This window comes from Drosophila hydei, unplaced genomic scaffold (genome assembly GCF_003285905.1).
Source record: "Drosophila hydei strain 15085-1641.00,03,60 unplaced genomic scaffold, DhydRS2 tig00000001-arrow-pilon, whole genome shotgun sequence".
NCBI classification, from domain to species: domain Eukaryota; kingdom Metazoa; phylum Arthropoda; class Insecta; order Diptera; family Drosophilidae; genus Drosophila; species Drosophila hydei.
Genome location: NW_022045643.1, coordinates 4,064,126 through 4,086,382, shown reverse-complemented (window position 1 = coordinate 4,086,382; position 22,257 = coordinate 4,064,126). Strand labels below are relative to the sequence as shown.

General features: G+C 43.8%; 6 protein-coding genes across 6 annotated transcripts; 4 read left to right on the top strand and 2 right to left on the bottom strand.

The window, feature by feature from the left end:
- The first annotated feature begins 37 nt into the window (after positions 1 to 37).
- LOC111594857 (glutaminyl-peptide cyclotransferase-like) lies at positions 38 to 1,394 on the top strand. The gene is made up of 4 exons (XM_023308336.2): positions 38 to 527; positions 593 to 703; positions 764 to 974; positions 1,030 to 1,394. Exons 1-4 carry the CDS (start codon positions 57 to 59, stop codon positions 1,233 to 1,235), a joined length of 999 nt encoding a protein of 332 aa, XP_023164104.2. The 5' UTR covers positions 38 to 56; the 3' UTR covers positions 1,236 to 1,394.
- Positions 1,395 to 1,633: 239 nt separating this feature from the next.
- LOC111594838 (glutaminyl-peptide cyclotransferase) lies at positions 1,634 to 2,925 on the top strand. Its single transcript, XM_023308302.2, has 4 exons — positions 1,634 to 1,780; positions 1,836 to 2,240; positions 2,311 to 2,460; positions 2,521 to 2,925. The coding sequence occupies exons 1-4, from the start codon at positions 1,694 to 1,696 to the stop codon at positions 2,908 to 2,910; spliced, it is 1,032 nt and encodes a 343-aa protein (XP_023164070.1). The 5' UTR covers positions 1,634 to 1,693; the 3' UTR covers positions 2,911 to 2,925.
- Positions 2,926 to 2,993: 68 nt separating this feature from the next.
- On the bottom strand, positions 2,994 to 4,311 carry LOC111594837 (ribosome biogenesis regulatory protein homolog). The gene is made up of 4 exons (XM_023308301.2): positions 4,079 to 4,311; positions 3,767 to 4,019; positions 3,217 to 3,710; positions 2,994 to 3,158 (listed from the first exon to the last, which is right to left on the bottom strand). The coding sequence occupies exons 1-4, from the start codon at positions 4,306 to 4,308 to the stop codon at positions 3,011 to 3,013; spliced, it is 1,125 nt and encodes a 374-aa protein (XP_023164069.1). The 5' UTR covers positions 4,309 to 4,311; the 3' UTR covers positions 2,994 to 3,010.
- Positions 4,312 to 4,606: 295 nt separating this feature from the next.
- Positions 4,607 to 5,198, top strand: LOC111594839 (augmin complex subunit msd1). Its single transcript, XM_023308303.2, has 2 exons — positions 4,607 to 4,718; positions 4,774 to 5,198. The coding sequence occupies exons 1-2, from the start codon at positions 4,682 to 4,684 to the stop codon at positions 5,181 to 5,183; spliced, it is 447 nt and encodes a 148-aa protein (XP_023164071.1). The 5' UTR covers positions 4,607 to 4,681; the 3' UTR covers positions 5,184 to 5,198.
- A 113-nt stretch (positions 5,199 to 5,311) lies between these two features.
- LOC111594843 (DNA polymerase epsilon subunit 2) lies at positions 5,312 to 8,004 on the top strand. The gene is made up of 2 exons (XM_023308309.2): positions 5,312 to 6,093; positions 6,157 to 8,004. The coding sequence occupies exons 1-2, from the start codon at positions 5,391 to 5,393 to the stop codon at positions 7,032 to 7,034; spliced, it is 1,581 nt and encodes a 526-aa protein (XP_023164077.1). The 5' UTR covers positions 5,312 to 5,390; the 3' UTR covers positions 7,035 to 8,004.
- Positions 8,005 to 20,603: 12,599 nt separating this feature from the next.
- LOC111594861 (verprolin) lies at positions 20,604 to 22,010 on the bottom strand. The gene has a single exon (XM_023308339.2). The coding sequence runs from the start codon at positions 22,008 to 22,010 to the stop codon at positions 20,604 to 20,606; it is 1,407 nt and encodes a 468-aa protein (XP_023164107.2).
- Between the last annotated feature and the right edge of the window lie 247 nt (positions 22,011 to 22,257).

The following is a 22,257-nucleotide window of genomic DNA, read 5'->3' as shown; positions in this document are numbered from 1 at the left end:
TTCTTGAGCTGCTTAGATTAGTTTCCATCTACTTCGAACTCGTTGAGTATCCAGAAATGTTTCGCATATCGCGAGTTATATCGACAGTGGCCATTATTCTTCTGATACTGCTCGACTTACTATATTTCCTGCATATTTGGCCAAATTCGAAAAAAATTATATGCGATGAGATCTATTTTAATGACACACTAGCTAGCATCCTGAAGCCTCGCTGGTCTGGAAGCCGGGGTCATGCTGAAGTTGCCAATTTTCTGTTCGAGCAACTAAATTCACTTGGATTTTTAGCGATTCGCGAGGAGCTGTTCGATCAAAGAAAATACACAAATATTTTGGGTATTTTGAATGTAGATGCCACACGTTTCTTGATGCTCACCTGCCACTACGACTCGAAGTTCTTGCCAACCGCTCCACACTATGTGGGCGCCACAGATGGGGCCGTCTCCTGTGCGATCCTTCTCAACATCGCCAAGACATTGAATGCATATCTGCGCGAAGAGTTCTCCAATAGAGACGACATTGGCCTAGTGGTGAGTCCTGAATAATAAGTAAATTGTATTTTTGATAGCTGAGTAATATTTTGTATTATTTTTAGTTAGTTTTCTTTGATGGACACGAGTCCACGCTGGCTGTCGAAGAAGATTATAATTCTCTTATTGGCTCGAGACGTTTTGCTCAGGTGGAAACTATACCACTGCTGAATATTGTGGGTTGACATAGTACCCATACGTGAAAGATATATCTTTCTCATACGTTCTTTCTCTAGGAGGTACTCATTACATTAAACCTTATTGGTGCACCGAATCATATCTTTCTGAGCCACTTTATGAATACATATGGACTGCATGAGCGTCTGGTAGACATAGAGACGAAGCTGGGCAAATCAGGTCAGCTCACCAAGTGCCATACGCTGTTCCATAAGATAAAAGATCATGAGAGCGACATTGAAGATGATCATTATCCCTTTCTAAGTAATGGTTTGTATTGCAGAAAACGTTATTTAGTGTTGGATCTAATTTTATTTAATTGTAGGCGTGCCATCTATGCATATTGTGCCTCATGCTTATCCGGAGTATTGGCATACACAGATGGATAATGTAACGAATCTCTACTGGCCAGCAATACGTAATATGAATTTGATTTTGGCTCACTTTGTTTACGAGTATTTACAAAATCATGAAGAACTCTCATCATTGGTTCACAAATATTCATTTGTGTTGCCTAATGGTGGGCCATAAATAAAAGTTCTATGAATTCATTTGAATAGAAGTACAAAGCCAAATGAGAATATCTTTGAAAATAACGCACAATTGTCACTGTTAATAACGCTTCAGAGATAACGTGTAATGAGCTTACGTATAATGAGCTTACGTGTCATGCATAATAAATATTTAAAAGCGGGCTTTTTTCTCACAAGCTTTACTTAGCCAGTGCGTGCTTGTGGAATAAGCGCGTGCATACTCTCAAAGCTCTACTGAAACTCGAGGTGAAAAGCTTTTTCCACACACACACATTGCTTGCTCGCAATGCGTGAGAGCAGAGCAACAACACAGATTGTTAGCATTCATACGAAAAGCAGCAAAAGCATAAGAGAATATAGCAACAACCATGGTAATTGGTTTCAATATTCCATACGTAAAGCGATCAGCTTCAGTGCTCCATAAAGCTTTCTTTTGTTCAGACGCTGAATGTGAATATGATGGTGAAGGGGTCTTTTGGTTATATTTTGATCATCGTTGGGCTGATCGTAGTAGTTGATTACGCACGCTCCCAACAGGCCAACGTAAGTTGATAGAAATTCCCCTTAGTTAAAAATGATGATTTTCTTTTATCAACAGCTGCACACAACGCAACTGGCTGATGATGAGGTACATTTTAATAAAAGTCTGGAAGCCATTTTGGTGCCGCGCGTTGTTGGTAGCCGTGGCCATCAGCAGGTCCGCAACTACCTAGTTACTTCACTAAAAGCCCTTGGCTTTCAAGCGGAAGTGGATGAGTTTAAACAAAGTGTACCAATCTTTGGCGAGCTCACGTTTGCCAATGTCATCGGCTACATCAATCCGCAAGCGCAAAATTTCTTGGCACTCGCCTGCCACTACGATAGCAAGTACTTTGCGGAAGATCCCGGATTTGTCGGTGCCACCGATTCGGCTGTGCCCTGTGCTATACTCTTGAACACGGCAAAAACGCTGAACAACTATCTGCTGCAACAATTCCGTAATCGTAATGATCTCGGCTTGATGGTGCGTCAAAATGTGATTTACTTTCCATTTAATTATAAATAATCAAACGAATTGGTTTTCAACTTCATAGCTTATCTTCTTTGACGGCGAGGAAGCCTTCAGGGACTGGACCAGTACGGATTCGGTTTATGGTTCACGTCACTTGGTCACAAAGCTTGCTCAAACGCGCAGCCCAACTGCAACGTCAAAGGGCCCGGGTACCCGTCGCATTGATCGCATTGTAAGTAGCTGATTTAGCTAAGTGGCTCTGAACTATTTATTAAACATCTATCTTGGTTAGGAGGTGCTCGTGTTACTTGATTTGATTGGTGCACGCAATCCAACATTTTCCAGCTTCTTTGAGAATACGGACGGCTTGCATTCTAGTCTAGTGCAGATCGAGCAAACGTTGCGCGCTTCTGGTCAGCTGGAGGGCAACAACAAAATGTTTCTAAATCGTCCCGCTGGCGGATTTACTGATGACGATCATCGCCCGTTTCTGGAGGAGAATGTGCCTGTATTGCACTTGATAGCGACACCTTTTCCAGCCAATTGGCACACACCAAACGACAATGCTGCCAATCTCCATTGGCCTTCAATTCGCAACTTTAACCGAATCTTCCGCAACTTCGTCTACGAATATCTGAGACGACATAGCGTGCCCATTGATCTACGTTTCCATCGTAGATAGAATTGCAGTTTTTATGTGGCTTAAATATTATCATTGTATTTATCATGTAAATTGTGTTTTTTGTTAATAAAAAGTCCTAGTAAAAGTGGCCAATTTTGATTTAGCGACGCTTGCGACCGGCCTGACCCTTCTTGCCCGGCGCACGCTGGCCTTGATGACCCTTGGGCTTCTTGCCAACTGCCTTGCGACTGCCCTTGCCCTTCTTTCCGCCCTTTTTCGCTGGTCTGTTGGCGCCCTCAGCTTCCCGCCTAGAAATATTTTACAATTAGTATAACTAGAATTTTGGTGCGGCCTTTCATGACTTACTCTATCCGCTCATCTTGTTTTTGCAGCGATATCGCCTTCTCAACATCCAATTTGGGCTTCTTGTTCAACACACTTTTAATGAGATCCAAATTGGCCTCCCGCTCAGGCTGTGCTGTGATATGCGATGCTTTCCGTTTGCCACCTGGTATCAGCTCCTTAACACCAAGACCACGGGCTTCCTTTTCTTTAGGTAGTTTGCTCTGGAATTTGCCCACCGATGCAGTCGAGGACTTAGCAACGGTTACGGCCGTAAGCAGCTGATTGGAAGATGCAGCCTCTGGGCCCAGATAGCCGCTGCGTGGCATATCAATCTTTTTGGCCCGTACAATATTCTTCATACGTTGAATCTCGTTCTTAGCCACCTTCTCGTTGCGCAGATCGATCTTCTTCTGGAACATGTCTGTGTTGGGATCCGCATTTTGGGGCACCTCCAACACCCACTCCTTATCTTTTTCAGCCTCGGCACGTTTGAAGCCATAAGTGGGTACCCATTTCTGTGAGATTGAATGTGAGTAGGCAAGTTCATTCATATGAATGTTTGATTACTTACGTCCAGGACATCATCGTAAGTTTTTTTATCCTTCTTTTTCTTTGTGATGCCCTTCTCCTTGGCGAACTTCTCCCATTTTGTCAGAGGTCGTGGACCAGGAGGCTTGCGTAGACGCGGCAGCACTGTCGTTGGCTCCGGTAACTTTGCTACAATACTCTCGTCGACGCGTTCGGTTGGCAGCTCCCAAATTGCATTGACCAGTAGTTGTGTATTCTCACGTGTTAGGGCGGACAGGTATTCCTCCTTGTTGTTGCTGAATGTCGTCATCATTTAAATGAAATGTTCATAATTTGGTTTGCGAGTTTTACTTACGCCAGCTGCCGGTCGTCCAAATCATTTGGATCTGTGATGAGAAGTGTGCCAACATCAATTCGACATTCTAGATGTTTTTCCACAGTAATTGGCTTATATTTGTCCAATTCTTTTTGATGCTTTTCCAAAACTGCCTTTACTACATCCATTTTGTGTGAAATAAACAGCAATCCAACTTCTTTTATATTTATACACGTGCGTTGGCCTGTCAAGTTCAGAGCGTGAACCATAAAAAAGTTCATTAACGGAACTGAACTACTTGTGGCTGCTTTAGAGACTTAACATATTTCAAAATGTTATTTCCAGCGCGCACATATTTGATTTCTGATAAACTTTTTAAAATTAACCTGTAAACTGCACTGATAAGGTAAGAACAGTATGGAATTTAAAAAGCAAGTCGTTAAAGACATATTAGGTATTATTTGTTGAGTAATGGAAACCATAATAGATTTTGTTGACATCGCATAGCTTCAATTCGTACCAGGTAGACTTTAGTATAGTGGCATCACTGTCTAAAAGGACTGGTTCATTGCGAACTGAACCACTGTTCTTTGATATGAATACGATAGTAACTTTGGCAGCACGATCAAAACAACATTTAAAATGTCTGAAATAATAGACGATGTATTGGCGGGTCTCGGTAATTACCCATAAATATTTCAATTAAATAAGCTCATTATATACCAAAATTGCAGCCACAGCAAGACAGAGTATGATCAAGCAGGGAAATAAGATCGGTGAAATCATGGAAAGGTCCAACAACACGCTTTTGCAGATTGAAGAGCAGGCTTCGATGACACCGCCATTAAAAGAGAATGTCGAGTCGGAAAATCTTTATGATTTTAGTGCCGATTGTGAGTTGTCACTGATAAAGATATTGGAACAATTTCAGCAGCTTATGCAGAAAATTGTTAACGAAGACAACTCAGATAACCAAAATGCGTTGGATTGTTATTTAGCCACCCGCCAACGCGTAGAGAATTTGAGAAGCAGCTCGCGTAAACTGGTAGCACTTCACGATGCAATTGCTCAATTGAAGCTCAATGTACAGGAGCAGCAGGAGGTTATCAAGGAAGAGAATATGGAAAGTGATTGTGATAACTAACATAATAATATATAATAAACATATTTTGATATTGATTTGTATTTTGAGTTCAAATTAATCGACGAGCCACCACAAAATGGTAGTGTTGTAAAGTCCGCGCTGCTCTTGGTCCAGTATTAGTTCGTTCGCTCTCTAGTTCAAATGGCGCCAAAATCGTAAAAGTGTCAACAGGTTGTGTTTGTGTTGAATTATATTAATTCGTCGACCATGGACGAATTAGCTCATTTGCGAAAGCGCATCACAACTTCGTTTAAGCTATGTGGTTTTCTAATTCGCTCCGAAAACAGCACCTATCTCGCCGAACAGCTGCTGCCGTTCGAGCCTACCGAACGTGAGAAATGGATGACCATCATAACGGAGAACTTGCAGGGTCAGAAACTGGCGACGCCGCATGTAGAACGAGATGCCTTGGAAAAGGCGATCAATGAACTAAATCGCGTTGGTCTGGATGAGGGCGAGACTATATTTTCACTTATCAATGCATTCACTGTGCCCCGCTATCGATACAACACGCGTATCAAGAAGTTCGAGTTGGACTCGCAACCTCGGCGTCTGCTGCCACAGCCTCGAATGAAATCTGATTATATGCAACAACGCTATGCAATGCTGCTGCAGAAGACACTACGTCATGATCTATTTGCACCGGCAGTTATACAAGACGGCGTTGCAGCTGATGCACAAACCAAAAAATTCAAATTGCAGTTTGCAGAAAATTTACTGGCCACATCCAACTTAAAGGAGGCTGTTGTATTGGGCTTGCTCACTCAGTTAAAAGAGGGCAAATTCTTCGTGGAGGATCCAACAGGTTGCGTGCAACTTGACTTGAGTGGTGCTCGTTTTCATGCCGGCTTCTTCTGCGAGGGCTGTTTTGTCTTAGCAGAGGGCAGCTATGCAAATGGAGTATTGAAAGGTGAGTTGCAACTGAACTGAACCAAGAGAAGCAGTGCATTAAGTGATTTGATTCTCTCTACAGTCGATGGTCTGGGCTTTCCGCCCGCAGAGCCAGCCAGCAGCAGTCGCGCCTTCTTTGGCACGGGCAATACTTGGGGCGGTGAGCCTGCTAAGCTACTAAAATACTCGCCTCGTTTGCAGGAAGTGGAACGCACCAATACGGAGACAACGATTGTGTTCCTGTCCGATGTGCGTTTGGATCTGCCTATTGTTATGGAAAAACTGCGTCAGCTCTTTGTCGGCTATGATTCCTGTCCGCCGCAAGCCATTGTATTGATGGGACCATTTACAGCCAGCACGCGCAATCATCATGAGCTGCGTCAGCATTTGGATGCACTGGGCGCTTTGGCTGCCGGCTGCGAGCAGCTTAGAAAGCAAACAGATTTGATTCTGGTGCCCTCTGCAGAGGATCCAACAGCCCCAAATATTCTGCCACGCGCACCATTGCCCGAGTGTCTGGCCGCTGGCCTGCTCAAGGCTTGGCCTCGCACCCAGCTGGCCACGAATCCTTGCCGGCTTCAGTATTGCACTCAACAGATTGTCGTCTGTCGGCTGGATCTTATGGCCAAGTTCTGTCGCAATACACTGCACTTTCCGCCAGATACAACGCACATTGAGCAGCATTTTGCACGCACGCTCGTCTGTCAGGGACACTTGGTGCCCATACATCCCATAGCGATGCCCGTGCACTGGGATTACGATCCAGCACTGTGGCTATACCCGCTGCCCGATCTCATTGTGATGGGTGATTCGTGTCAAAGCTTTGCTAGCACTCAGCACGACTGCACCGTACTGAACACCGGCTCCTTTGTTAAGTCTAAGTTTGCCTTTAAGGTTTATATACCCGCTACTCGCACCATTGAGGATTCAGAGATACCCGGTGACATGGATATGGAATGATTGGCCCTCAAGACTAACTTCTAGCAATTTGTCTACCCACAAACTCACTCTAGGGATACACAATTATATTTATATATATTTACATATATATGTATACTCTTTCTAATATTTTTTGTTAGGGTCTCACATGTTGCATTGCTCTCCCCACTCTACCTATGAGTGTTTCCCTGTTGATAAGCGCTGAGCATCCTCCACGTCGGCCATCATATGCGGCACAGCATGTGTTCCACAATCTTTTTTATTTTTTGGCTGCTGACGCGCCTCGCAATCTGCTTTTTACTACTCGTCGAGGGTTGTCTATTATTTTTCATGACTTAAAGCCGATTTGGAAGAATATTGTTGCTCTGCTGGCGTCGTCACTTAGCGCCGTGGAAATTCAATTTTCCAGACACACACGTATATATGTACATATATTTATATATATATATGTAGTTGAAATAGAGCCTCGCCAGCTGAAACGACAATTTTGTTAATGCGTTTGACCTGGGGACATCAATTGCCCTCGTTTTGTGACATTGCCACGTTTATTTTCGTCTCCTGCCCAAAATCGTTTTTTAAGACATCATTAGCCAGCCCTTGGCCAGCAAAAGGACACAAGGGACAAAACGCTTCCGATTGCCCTGCCAGCCAGCGTTGGTATTGATTTATGATTTATTGCCAAATACTTTGATAGTTCGTTCCATCGAGTGTCCGGTGTCCTTTTTCTCCTATCTGTATCAATTTCCAAAATGTGTCCAGTGTGCAAATTCGATTGTGTGGGCGTGTCTATCAGGACTGGGCGTGTCTTTGGCTCTGCCATTGTTTTCCATTTTGCGAGCGTCTGCTGGAGCCAAAAGTTGGTATAAAAAACAGTTGTGTTGGGGCGACAATCTTGCTTCTGCTTCATTTAACTGTAACATTGGGAACTTTTTAAATTTAAATATTGTTTGCGACTGCCACTGCCACTGCCACTGCTGCTGCTGTCGCTGTCGAAGTGGAGCAATAACATAAAAACAAAAAAACATTTTATCTCTGTTGGTCATTATTTTTTATGTGACCCACAGTTGACACCACTTATACATAGTTTCAGTCCGCCCCCCAGAATTTCGATTAAAGCAATCGCTGATGCTGCGTGCTCATCGCGGCTGGCCCATCAATCAGTGTCACAGCTGTGCTTCAATCAGGGATCAAAGCAACTGGACTCGGTCCAATCTCAGCCCCATCAGCATATTCATCATTAAACCCAGCCAGCCAACAAGGCTCCACACATCCTGTGCCCAATCACACACAAGATGCGCCCAAGTGCATGTCCTGTGGTTATTTGACAATTGGTTTGCCTGCTCGACTTGTTAGCATATCCTTCACTGATTTTCTATTGCGACCAAGTGGCCATATGTCAAGCGTCCCATACAATCAGGTATTGCAGTCGCTTTTGTGGTGTGAATTTGAGTTTTTGTTTTAAATTTCATGGGTTGGCTTAAGTATTTATTGTATACCCTTATGCATGAGGTAAAAAACATTGGTGGTGTTTGGAGGGCACAGGGGTTGATATCTTTAATGATTGTTTATGTATGGATGCTCTGCAGTCTGGAGAACTGTTGAGATTTCGAGCATGTATCTATTCAATCTGGCGATTCTTTAAGTTTAGTTTAAGCAGAAAGTTCGTTAAATTAATTATAAAAGTAATTTTTATTAAAATGTTTCTTTAACTTTTATTTGATATCTTTAATATATTATTTGATATTTAAATAAGATATATTTTTAACAATATACTATATTTTTACGTATGTCACAGCCGATGGTGTGTGTGACTTCCGCTGGTATATATAATATATATTTAATTAGGACCAAATACTGCGTTTATCTATCTCAATCCGGTTGTTAGTTTGTTTGTCGATCCGTATATTTTTTTTATCCCTCTGTATCGTTGTTTACCCATCCGTCAATTCCCATACAAGAAACAAATAATAACTTTTTCAATTAAAATTAAAATTGAGCTAAAATTTAATTTTCGCTTCTTCATAGTTCCCTTTTTTCTTACCTTATTTCACAAATTTTAAGAGTTAGACTTAGAAAAATTGATATATAGATTCACATAAAGTATTTACACATCATGAGCACTCCTTGCTTCAGCTACATCATCTTGTTTCTTGAAGGAAGCTGCCCGGTAGAAGTTTCAGGGTGTTTCTCAGTCGGTCACTGCCGATAAAATTTAGTCTATATTGAGTGTAGTTATCAAAGCACCATAAATGCATACGATTTGGTCAGATTTGCACAAAGCTTTAATGCGAATATATATAGGGTATTTGAGCAACGACACCCCTGATATCTCGATTTTATTTTTATCACATATGGTCAAAGGTTTCTGAAAATCGCGCATCAACTGGAAAATCAAAAGGCGCCATTGTTTGTGTGAACTTCTTTGTTTCAGCCATTTGATGTTTGTGGCTTGTGGTGCAGCTTATTAACTTTTTTATGCAGCCTGCAAATGGTGGATTCACGAGCTTTGCATACTCTATAAAAGTTTGATGGGGTTATCATTGACTTTGTTGCCACTGAAAGTAGCTCTACTAAAACTGAATAGCTGCACTAAAGCTCATGATCTGGCTGCACTCATAAATCTGGTTGGCCATTGTCGCAACCATAAACTCCACTTGGAGTCTGCTGAGGGGCGGCGGATGAAGTTCTCAGGACGTGTGTCAACATTTACGCCTCAATTATCAGCTGTCGCACAACAAACAGATCCCATATAGAGCTGATAATTTGTTGTCCATAAGCAGCCCATTCACACATGGAGACCACCCAGCGTGGACAGTGTCAATGGCAAGCCGAGTATCAATTCCCAGCTTAGTGGCCCGGCCAATGCTTGATACACTTATATCCTTAGTGTTGGCTCTTGTGGCAGCGTCAAGGACACGTGTCGGCCATTAATTTACGCGTTGGTTTTATCTGCGATTTGGCTGCGCACTGCCAGCCTGGCTCCTCCTCCTGATTCCTTGTGCTGGCACGTGCCGCCTTTGGCAAATCAAATGTTTTTATTATTTAAAGCGACAAACGCTGCGGCGTTTTATTGTCTTCCTTTTTTGGTGAGATAACGCGAACGTAACGCTGCGTCGACGCCGGGACAAATTACAGTTAAGCCACATCCTGACCGCCATTGTCCTTCGAATTGATAACGAATTGCACCTTGGGGATTTTCTCTTGACTTTTGTCTCTTAATGAAAATAAAGTGATAAATTTTAATTGATTTCGCGTTGGTGGCTGAGGCTCCTTGGAACGATACGATCGCTGGTCAACTGCAGCTCATTAGCCAAGCATAATGCATCAAGATAACTGAATGTTTGACATAATTGAATTTTATAATGGATTTCTTCTTCTTTTTACCTAGACTGTTGCTAATGACACCTTTGTCCTCTGAGAAACAATTGACGCAGATGACGAAGATGAATATTAACTATTGTAGAATTACCTTTTTGTAACTATAGCATATCTTCTTCTGCATCTTCTTTACTATTTGAAATCTGAACTTTCAATAACTTCTCTTTAAGTTTCTTACTGCCTCAACTCTTTTTGTTTCATATTTTCCCCAGCCTCCATTTTCATTTCTTAGTCAATTAATAACTTTCGTTTGATAAGTTATCTTAAAGTTTGCTGCTGCCTAAACTCTTTTTGGTTACATATTTCGAAATTGATTGCTTTTAAATTAAAACTGGGCATAAATCATAGAATGCCTGGCCGCACAGATTGGCCCACAGCTCCCCATCTATGCCATGGTTAAAACAAAAGCTCCTCCAGCATTGTCAGCACAATGCAGGCGACATAAGCCGATTTCAGATATCTGGACCGTCCTCCAACCTATCTACACCCTCTCTCTCTCTTTCTCTCTCGCTCTCTCTTGCTCTGTCTGTTACCAAAAATGTAAAAATTATCATCAACGCACAAGTGGCTTGTACTTGTCACAGTCATGCCCACAAGTCCCAGCCCCAGCCACTGCTCCTGCCCCTGCCTCTACCCATGCCTTGTGTGGAAGGCAAAATATTTTCATTGTGTTTCAGCAGATTTTCAACACGAAGTTTTCATTGGGCAGGGGTTGAAAATTGGTTTGTTTTTCTGAGGTGGGAATGGGCAGGGCAAACATTTTTGAAATGCGATTACCTGCGTTTGCCTATTTGCAGCTTGGGCAACAGTTTGGGCCGGGCAACTGCCATCGGGCGTTGCATGCTAATCGACTTTTGATTGTGTGTGTGCGTGTGTGTGTTTGGCAAACAAAAAGGTTCAAATGTTCGACCATAAATATGAATTTATGTGAGATATTAACTGAGATTTATTGTGGTGCGGGTCGAGCAAACTGCGTTGATTGAATTTGTCCTATCAGCAGCCAGCGCTTGGCCAGCATCGTGCAGCAGCCCCACGCTACGGTTTGCAGGTGACATATTCCTGTCTCGGCTGACAAGTGTTAACGCCTGTTTTTGTTATTATTCAGCTGGCTATCTCGCTTGCACTCGGCGGTCCACTCGTCGCTCATAATTGCTAAAAAACTTAAGCTGCGTGAAATCCCAAGTTTCAATTTAACGCATTTATGATTCATACACACTGGATTCGTGGTCCACTCTAACCCATCCACCCTGCGCACCCCGCGCCATCAACCCCCTCTGCACTTGTCATTCTTTATATTTGCAAAATCTTATCTAGTTTTGATTAAAAATCGTAGCATCCGCCCAGCCGCTTGAGCCGCATCTCACATTTGACACTAAGCAGCTGCGAGCGTAGAGAAATATTCCCTTCGACTAACTGTGCTCGAAATTCGATGTCGAAATCGTTTCGAACTGGCGCTGAGCATGCGCCTGACGATACGATGGGCGTGTTCAGCTGCCAGCGCCAATGGCAAAACCAAAATGGAGTCTCCACAGTGTCGCTCGGCTTGGATTGGGGCCTTGGGGTGGGCTCCACATGATTGCACATATGTGCTGGCTGCGATTGCTGGCCAAGATTTGGACCAAGCGCTACCCAAAACGGGCGACGCCAACACTGACGTCGACGGCGACGCCAACACTGACGTCGACGGCAACGGCGACAGAGACGGCGACGGCGACGTGGACGCTAACGCTAACGTTGACGTTGACGCTATCGCTTGCAGGCAACATACGTGTGTACTCGGAACAACATGTGTGATATGTGCCCCGCCGTATGGATGCCGCAACAACCGGACCAGCACTTGGCTGGCAGTGCCTACCGCCTGATACCCGACTCTTTGCCCTCGCCCACGCCGTGGCCCTGGAGGCGTCCATATGTAAGCTTCTACATACGATGCGGCGTAAATAAACAGACTGTCTTCTGTATATGGCGCAGTCAGTGGGCCAGCCCCTAGCCCCAGCCTCCAGTCTGTCTCTCACTCTCTTGCCAGTTTCTTGGCTTTTTGTGTGTGGCTTCTAAGCATTTTGGTTTTATTACGCGTCTTACTTATTATGGTCGCTTTTGGTTGCTTTGGTGCCGGAAGTGGAGCTTAAGTTGAACGACTGTTGCTCAATCAAGCTGATGTGGCCCTGCCTATTTCATACTAGTTTTTCCTGCACTTCTCCTATAGATTTTGACTGTTGGCTTGATTTATGTTCTCTCGCCGTGTGATTGATGAGCTGCCCATCAGCTTGGCAACGGCTACAAAGTTGCATAAATGAACGTCTATGACTCTGTTTACTTAACTGCTTACAAATTACGCTCTATTATCGATGGCAATAAGCAGATATAACTGGCTGCATTTCTTTATATTTACTTTAGCATTTGTTAAGTGTTTTAGTATTATTTCAATCAATCAATTCTGAAACACATACTGAATATCAATTTGGTGCTGATTGTCTCCATCGATCGCTCTCAAATGGCAAAAAAGCCTCAGTTTTTATTCACAAACAACATTTTTAAGTCTATTATAGTTATATACATTTTCAGTATAAGCCAAAGTATATAGATTATATATATACTGGAATAATAATAACATGGAATAATCTTTTGCTTATCTAGCTATCAGCTAGAGGCAATAAGTTATTGAGAGCTCGGTCAGCTTCCCCGATACTTCACTTTATCACACATGAAAGACCTGATGATCCTTATGGTCAAAAATTGTATTTAGTATCTCATACATGGGCTTGTCAAATACTTATTTTTTAGACCTTGATTTCGATTTATTGTAAATTATATGTGATATCCATTTTCCTTTTCCATTTCCACATTTCTAGCTTCTTCAACTCACGCATTTGATTCAATTTTCTTCGCCTTAATTTGGTGCAGCACGTTTTGGTAATTATTCAAACTGATTAGAAGTCAGCCATAAAACTGAATGCTTAACTTTTATCAGTTTGGTATTTACGAGCGCGGGATTCTTTCGCCTTTTTATCAGCAACTTTATAATTTAAACGTTCGCGGCGTGACTTTCTCATTTAGCGGCTGAAAAGCGAGCACGGCTTAGTGTTGTTTATCAATTAGAGGCAACATTTAAGGTGTACGCGACACATCCCCGCATATTTGCAGTCAGCGACGCTGCCACCCGACCTCAGTCGCGAGCCTTCAGTCAGTCGGGCATAAAGTGATTTCAACAATATTTCGCTTAAAAGATTCAAATCGCGCGCAAAGCGCAGGCGAGGCAGCGAGCTGGAGGAACAGGAAGACTAGCAACAACAAAGCAGAACATGAGAAAATATAAATACGCATACGACAAGTGGCACCGCCGAGTGGAGGGGAGACGCGCGCGACAGAAGGAAACGGATACGCTCGAAGGGGTTGCAAACAGATTCAAAATTTCCAACCACATATGACAATGCTCCACAGTGGCACCCGCTCGCTGTTTTATCCCCCCTTTTGGCTCCTCCCCTGTTCCTGCAAATACAAAAAAAAAAGAAATCGCCAACGAAAATTCAAATTTTCGCGCTGTAGGGAGCCGCCGGCAGTTGGGGCCAAATGCTGGCCAACTAGCTGTTCCTTCTCCTCTTCTTTTTTTTTTCATACTCACAACGGAAGCTTCAGTGCCCGCATGTGTTTGGGCTGGGGTTCGAGTATTGTCGTCCTTATGCCAAGGGTCGTCAAGCGCGAACATTTGCATAATCAAATAATAAAAATTTGCATAATTTTATTTTTTACGATTCGCTCTCCACGCTTTGAAAAGTTTCAGTTTCTAGTTTCCAGCTTCCAGACCTCCACTCCCTTTGTCTGCTTTCTAAAAGCACATATAATGTTAACGTTATCTGTCTGCCTCTGCCTCTGCCTCTGCTAGTTTCAGCTCTCCAACTTTTACATATAAACACAAAATGGTGTCAATATTTATTGGCGAACCTGTTTGTTATCGCTGCAAAGAAATTTGCAAATTTTGAATATTAAAAAGTTTTTTTCTTTCATTTTGCCTCTATCTGAAAATATTTGCATCGTAAATTCTAGGCGAATGTTTAAGATAACTGAGTGTTTAGTCTGCTTATATATTTGTAATTACATTTGAGGTCATTCTCTGTGATGGGTAGAAAAAGGCTTTAACGAAATGTGTATAGTTGAAGCTTGCGAGCTTTAATTGAATTCATGAGAATTGCATAGAGAGGCGTTAGCGGAAATTGAGGTTGTTTGGCTTTTAATCTAAGGCATTAAAACAATTTGAATTCATGAGAATTGCATAGAAAGGCTATACTTGAAATTGAGCTTACTTTATGAACCCTATTTGATTAGATGTTTGATGAAGACGATAAAAAACACTTGAAATGAAAGCAAGAAGTCATACAAAACATATTTAAATACCTGAGAATTGCATAGAAAGGCGCTAACTAAAATTCAGTTTATTTTAAAAATCCTTTATATATATAGACTAGCGTGTGAACATTTTCAGCACACAGCCCAAGTTTCTCTTGCCATTAATTACGTTTATCATTAGACTTGTTCGATATTTCCTTATTTATCAACTTTGCGGAACACTATCAAATGCTTTAAAGGCACAACACATAAATATTCAGGGCAGAGGCAAAACCCATTTCATTAAGTTAACTTTTATGTGGCTCATAAATCAGGGCCAAACAGCAAACGGTGGGCAACGAGTGAAAAAATAGCAGCGACAACATTCACGATTTCACATGTTCCATATTCATGGAATATGCCAAACCCGATTTTTGCTAGAGCAGCAGAGCCTCCACAGTCATAGTCAGTGCAAGGTAGCGGCTGGAGCAACTAACAAAAACTCGCGCCAAATAAAATAAATGGCTGAGGCAACGCGCGACGCTGACCATGTTGTTCCCAATGTGGCGGCCACCCACCTCCCTCCTTCCACCTCCCACTCAGCTCGCACTCAGATTTTTGCCTGTTTTTAATTTAGCATCGAGTGTGGGTCCAGCGTCAGAGAGCTGCATATGCGTGGCACATTATGAAATTATGAGCATTATAAATATGAAGAATGACCACTTATCTAAATTACACCATGTGTGTGTGAGAGAGCTGGGTGGGTTGTCATCGAACGATGTGACACACTACCCTGGCTTAGTGGAGGATGATGCTGAAGCTGATGCTGATGCTGGCGCTGATGCTGATGCCTGTTGGCTGGGTTAAAGACACGGTCGTATATCATGCGAATGCTCTGGCCAGCAAATATGCTGAGTATATGGAAATTCTGAATTGTTGCCAAATGATAAATGGAGTACAAAACAGCAAAAATGGCGACAGCCAAACCAAACAGATTCACAAAAGACACAAGCACACATATGCCCAACCAAGCAGCAGAGAGCAGGAAAGAGCAAGAGAAGGAGGGGGAGATTGGGCCATAATTGTGTGAGTGGTTGATATCCTGGGTAGCTGCTGCCAAGGCACGGAAAAAAAGCCCGCAAATATGTCATTTGACATGCTAAATATTTCGCGCGTGGCTCTGCAGCATTTGTCAGGTAGGCAGCACAAAAACCCACGCAAGACGAATTGCGCATACGCCAAGTAAGCCAACTAAAGGCTGAGGTTAAATGTTAGGCTATAAAAATTATATATATATATCTGAATAGATTGGGCACTATTGGAGTTACTAACTAAGTTTAAGAATATAGCTTCTGAGATCAGCAAAATATTACTCTTAGATTGAAAAGAAAGCTTCTTTAGACATATCTGACTGACAGTCTTCAGAGTTATAGATCAAATTGATTGTTGGAATAACAAAATGTCTATTAACATTAAAAAAGACAACGTAGAAAACGAATCGTTAAACTAGAAAAAGTCTCATCAAAGCCAGCTTGAATATACTAGAAAACTAAATCGCCTTAAAGAGTCCAGAACTCATTGTGTTAGCTCCCACGCTTGAGCTGTAAATCAATTAGCAACCGCAGCTGGTATCCTGCGGCTTCTGAAAATTAACTACCTGCTAAGTTAATTGAGCAAGCAACTCCGGACAAGCGGCCATAAAAGTTGCGCCACAAAACTAAAAATTCGCTCGTTCGCTCGCTTTTACAACTATTAATTATGTGCGCAAAGTTATGACAGCAGAAAACAGGCGCGCGGCTCTGAAAAGTTTTGCAGAAACTAAAAACTGGCAGTGGCAGTGAGCAGCGGGTGCACGGGTAGCAAAAAATAGGAAGCGCACATCATAAATTACAGGACGAACGGACATGGACACGCGGATGTTGTCCTGGCGCTGTCCTGGCTGCTGTTCAGTCAGTAAGCCGGCTGTCTTGCGGCAAGCCAAACAGCTTCCATGCTTCCAAAAATCATTTCAATGGAGTTGCCGAGAACCAAAGCCGACAACGACTCCAGGCTCTGTCTCCGTCTCCGAGGCCGGCAATGGCAATGGCAGCAGCAAAGGTAGACCATCACACACACAGGCACACACACACACACAGACATACACACACATATATAAAATGGCTGCCGTAGCGCACAAAAAGTGTCATGGCGCATGAAAAACTTCCTGGCCATGGAGCAGGACTTCATCATGTGCCTTGGCCGCAAAACAATGGCGGCAGCTCCTCGCAACGGCCAACCACACAGATTCACAATTTTTGGCCAAACGAAAGTCGCATTGTCGAGCTCAATGTTTCCGGCGGCTCATGAAGGCACAGCCAAGCAGCAGCCTCTGCCTCTGCGGCCTCTGTGTGAAACAAAGCGCATCCGTTGGCGAAAATTGAAATGACAAAGTTCAAAGTTTAAGCGGCTTGGCTGTCAGTTAGTGCGTTTCGCTGGTTTTAAGTCGACGCGCAGCCCGCACAACTACTGCCGGGCATACCTGTCATCCAATCTCGGCCTGTCCATAGCTAATCAGCATTTATAAGGACATGGAAATTAAATGACCCACAGGCAGCGCTCGCAAATGAAATTGCCTGCAGTTAAAAGCACTTAACGAGGCTTAACAACAAACAACAACAGCACTGCACAAAAGTCATAAACTGAAAGTCAGCTAGAGCCACGCCCACGCCCATGGAACTGCCAGTGGTACGACAACCCCTTCGAAGAAAAATATTTGCATACTTTTAAGCGGAGCTGAGAAAAATCACTCATACGCACACGTCTCCATTACAGAATGGGGGCGTAGCCAGGCCCTGTGGGCGCAATGGCTTTCCCAGCTGTCTGGTTTTTTGTTGGCCTCGTTGTTGTTGCGCTATTATAACGGTATTTGCATTGTGTTTAAACGTATTTGAACACGAGGTCGACGTCGCTTGTCGTTCGTCAGGGTAGCTCAGCTCCTGCTCATGAAATTGAAAGGAAGCTGTTGGGAAATTCACTTTGGGGGTTACCGGCTGCTAGAGGGGGTTGGGTGGGGTGGTATGGTGACTGGTAATTGGGGATGGGGCGCTCAAGTTTGGGGCAAGTGCTTACCAAATGAGCAGGCAATTTATTTACGGTCAAATTGCGAGGTTAGGCAAAGGCAAACAATGCGCACGTTCGGCAAGTGCCATCCAGCGAGTTGCCTCTCGGCTGCGTGTGGGCGTAAAAATGTGATAAATATGAAATGCGATTATGGCTGCTATTATATAGACCGTCATGATGAGGCTTATTATGGAGTTGCCACTGTGGTTGCTCCGGGCGTCGTTTTGAGTGAGTGGCTGCCGACTTGCCAGCTCTCTCTCTCCCTCCCTCTCTCCCTCTCTCTCTCTCGCTGCTAGCTTAAATGAGGAAATGTGATTTTGACGATGTGTTGGCTTAACGAGACGCAAACAAACCGCTCTGCCTGGGTGTGTGTAGAGGAAGTTGTAATTGTTTTTAAAGGAAGTTGAAATTGCTCATTGGGGAAATGTATAAAATAAATCAGTGACACGACTAGACGCCAACTCCATTGTAAAGTGCAAACATATCAGTGAATAAGTCGTAAAAAACTATAAAAATGGCTGGGCGCAGTTCGAGGCAGATATACTAGAGTGGATAGAAGAATTCTCGAACTGACATAAGATATACATATTTTAATAACAAAATGACTATATAATATACAAATATATATTAAGTTATATTAAATCAATTTTCGTTTGCTTTAGACTTATATATTAATTAAAGTAAATTTAGGTTTTTATTTGATTTATATTTTGTTCTTTATGTTTACGCTGAAGTCTATAAGTTTTGGTAGTACCTGTACTTCCTACCAATTCGTCCTCATATATGTCGCTTTGTTGTATAATAACTCCTTCACCTTAAACAGTCTTGACTTAGCTTAGAGTGCTACTTGGCTTCTACTTCAGTTCAATCAACCGCTAAATATAGCCATCATTTCCCATCTCCTACAACTCCAACATATCGTTTCGCTTCAAACTTCAATTGCTGCTTTCAATTTGCTCACCGTTTTAACAACAAAGCAGAGTTTCCCATGCGTCTCCCACACTGCCACATGAATGTCTTTATCAAGTGGCTGTGGCTGTGAACACAAGGCTATAAAACGCTAATCCCATCATGGGAACAATGCGAACAAGTCATGATTTGGCTTGAGGTGCGGGGAGGAGCTGCATTTAGCTACGCCATCAATTGATACATCTCAGTTGATAAAGCCACAGAGAGAGAGACAGGCATCCTGTGAGAATCGCGTGGCTCGTTGGCACGGGCTAACAGGATTTGGCCACGCTAAATCAACGCAATTCGCTGTGGCTCATTTGAGTGCAGCACAACGAGGCAGCCACCACCCAAGACATTCGCTGCGCTTTGTCGGAATTCGGCATGCTACAAATTTTTGACTCATGGGAATCCAGAGGGTTGCCATTCGCCATTTCGCATTTGAGTCTTGAATTATTGAAATTCGAATATCATTTTTGCCAAAAAGCACTTGAGCAGCGCTGGCCAAATAGCTTGGCAGCAGCATGCCACATTAGTTGCGCTGTCTATCGCCTGAGTTTTTGTGGGGCAGGCGCTACCACCCTTCATTTGTATGCCATCTTGTTTACAGCTCTGTTCCCAGACTCAGTTGCAACTCATTAGCGTCGCCAGCTCAGTTTTTGTTGGCGCATCTAATTGCCGCATACGTTGCTCGACTTCTGGACTGCATGCGTACGAACGCTTGCATCCCCGCCCACTATGCTTTGGCTTCACTGCGCTAACAAGGCCAACATATTCTCGTCCACTCATATGGCGTATGCTACTCCACTAAATGTGGCTGTTTTTCTAATCCTGGGAACCTATGTTTTTTCACTTAACTCACGATTGCTTGGCATTAGCTGTGGAACATTTTTAAATCTGCCAGGACTAAGCTGTGCAATCTAGAGAACTACAGGGTATTCTTGGCATTACTTGCTGTCTTGTTACTGAGCTATTCTTGATGACAGTCTGAATTAATTCTGAGAGTGGAAAGCTGAAATTATATTCTAATCTTGTGTAGATTTTACTTATGTAGTTTGCTCACTTAAGCTGAAGTGATTAAAAACATAAAATATAATAAAAAATATAAAATATAAAATAATAAAAATATTGAAATAGACTAACATAAGTGCTGTAAAGACTTGTATAGGCTACGAACTAGAGACACATATTTCATTATTTAGCTTGCAGTTGAGCTTGAACAGCTTGAGAATTTCATATATTTATATGAGCTTCAGTTTTGCTTTCGTTTAGGTCTATTAATTTGTTTTATGTTCAGTAAGCAATTATAATTTCCTAAACAAGTAAGCCTTCTTTTGCAATCTACTTATTTCTGTTAAAGAGAATTTATATTTCTATATTTCACATCCCAGATATATCTGGCGATCTAGTAGACAAGCTCTCATAATGCTCACACATTCACAGAAGTCGCTCTCCTCTATTTATACCACATTAAATAAAATATTTATATAGTTTAAGTTTTAATAACAATTAGATATTTATTTGTAAACATTAAGACGCACATCAAATAGTAAATTGGATGAGCATGAGACTTAGTTCTAGTATTTTACAATGATAAAACGGGCAGATGTAATAGAGCTCTGCCGTGCCTAGCGCTAATGGGATGGGCAAACAAAGTTTAATCGGATGCGATAAGAATTGCACTATATAATGCTAATGGCTAAGGTTGTAACTTAGGTTGGGACTGTAACTAAACTTAATATCACAATGGAAACATTTCTGGGTGGGGGCGGGAGGAAGTGCTATGGACTCTAGGCCAACGAAACGCGCAGCAGCTTAAAAGTATCCGAAGAAATGCTTGGATCATTTGGCACCACCGCCTGATCGGCGTCCCGGCGGCGTTCCACCAACCACGTTGATAATCTCATTATCGTTGCTGGACTCCTCCGACGTGGGCTGATGATCGCTGGCCTTGTCCTGGTGCGCGGTCATGTGCCGAGTGAGGTGATGCCGTTCGCGGAACGTCTCCTGGCAGACGGGACAGCGCAGTTTCTCCTCGCGCTTACGCCGATTCGGATCGCAGGCCACCTCGCTCTTGTGGTGCGAGCGCATGTGGTAGACCAGATCGCTGGTCATGCGGAAGCTAATGTTGCACTTGGCACAGACATTCTGTGCGGTCAGTGTGAAGGTGGACGCCAGCGTGGGTGGTATGAGCGTGGAGAGAATGGCGGCTGCAGCGGGGTTCTGCAGGGGTTGAGCGACAGCAAACGGATGGGGAGGTGGCCCAAATCCTGGATAGGCATGCAGAAACTCCGGCGGCGGACCCGTTGGCGGCGACGACGGATTCGATGAGCAGCCATTGGGACTGTGGCCATTCGGCGCAATAGGTGGCCTATAGAGCAGCTGCTGCTTGAGTCGCTGCTGTGCCTGAAGCGCCTGCATGGGATTTACAGCCTGGAAAGCACCATTGAATTGATACTCAGGCCGAAAGTTGTGATACATGATCGGATTGGTTGGCATGCCGTTGGGTAAAGTGTTGGGCCCAACTGGTGCTGCATTGTTGCTGCCGCCGCCGCTGCTCGTGCGCGGTGGGGGCGTGGCCACCGGCGGACTCATGGAGTGACAGCTCAACTGATCGGGACTAAGTGGTGGAGCGCTCACATCCACTGGCGATTCCAGCCGGGACACCGTCGAGGGCGACGATGAGCTGGATAGCGATGAGGCCACCTTGGTGAAGGCGCTGCGGATAGGAGGCGGTGGCGGCGACACTGTTGCCTCTGGCGAGTCCACCAGCGGAATGACCAGTGTGGGATCGTCATAGACCCTCGGCGAACGTATGGCCAGCTGTGGATAGCGTTGCCGTGCCTCCAGCAGATTAATGTACTCCAGTGCCGCCGGCGACGGCGGCTGTGAGGCAGCAGCGCGAGGGGACAAATCCGTGGGATAGTGATTCAATTGGAGCGGCTGCTGTTGATGCTGCTGCAGTGCCTCCTGTAAGCGTGCCTGCTTCTCGGCCTGCTTCTGCTTGATGCGCTCATCGGGCATCATCAGAAAGGCCACATCAAAGGAGCGCTTCAGTGTGGTCTTCACGCTGGGCGGATCATTATTATTGTTGTTGTTAGAGTGTTGCTGTTGTGTCATAGCTGCTGTTGCTGCTGCAGTTGCAGTGGGGCTGGTGGAGATGCGCAGCTCAGTTTGCTGTTGAGGTGGCGTTCTACGACGCACGGTGGGATTCGCATGCGACGGCAGGCTGTCCATGAGCAAGTTCATCGCACTGGACTCGCAACACTTGCTGTATTTGTCGTAGTCTCTCTATAGAGTTCTTTTGGCTTTATATGCACTTGTCAACCAATGTGGCACCGTTCGTTTCGAAGCTCGGTTTTCGACTGCTGCCCGCACGCAATCTGTTCCTCTTTAAGTAGTCGCCGTTGCCACCACCGGAGCAGCGAGTCCACTTGGAATTTTCATATTGTCCCATTCAAACGCGAAACTCTCCGCACTCGCGGCACTCGCACAT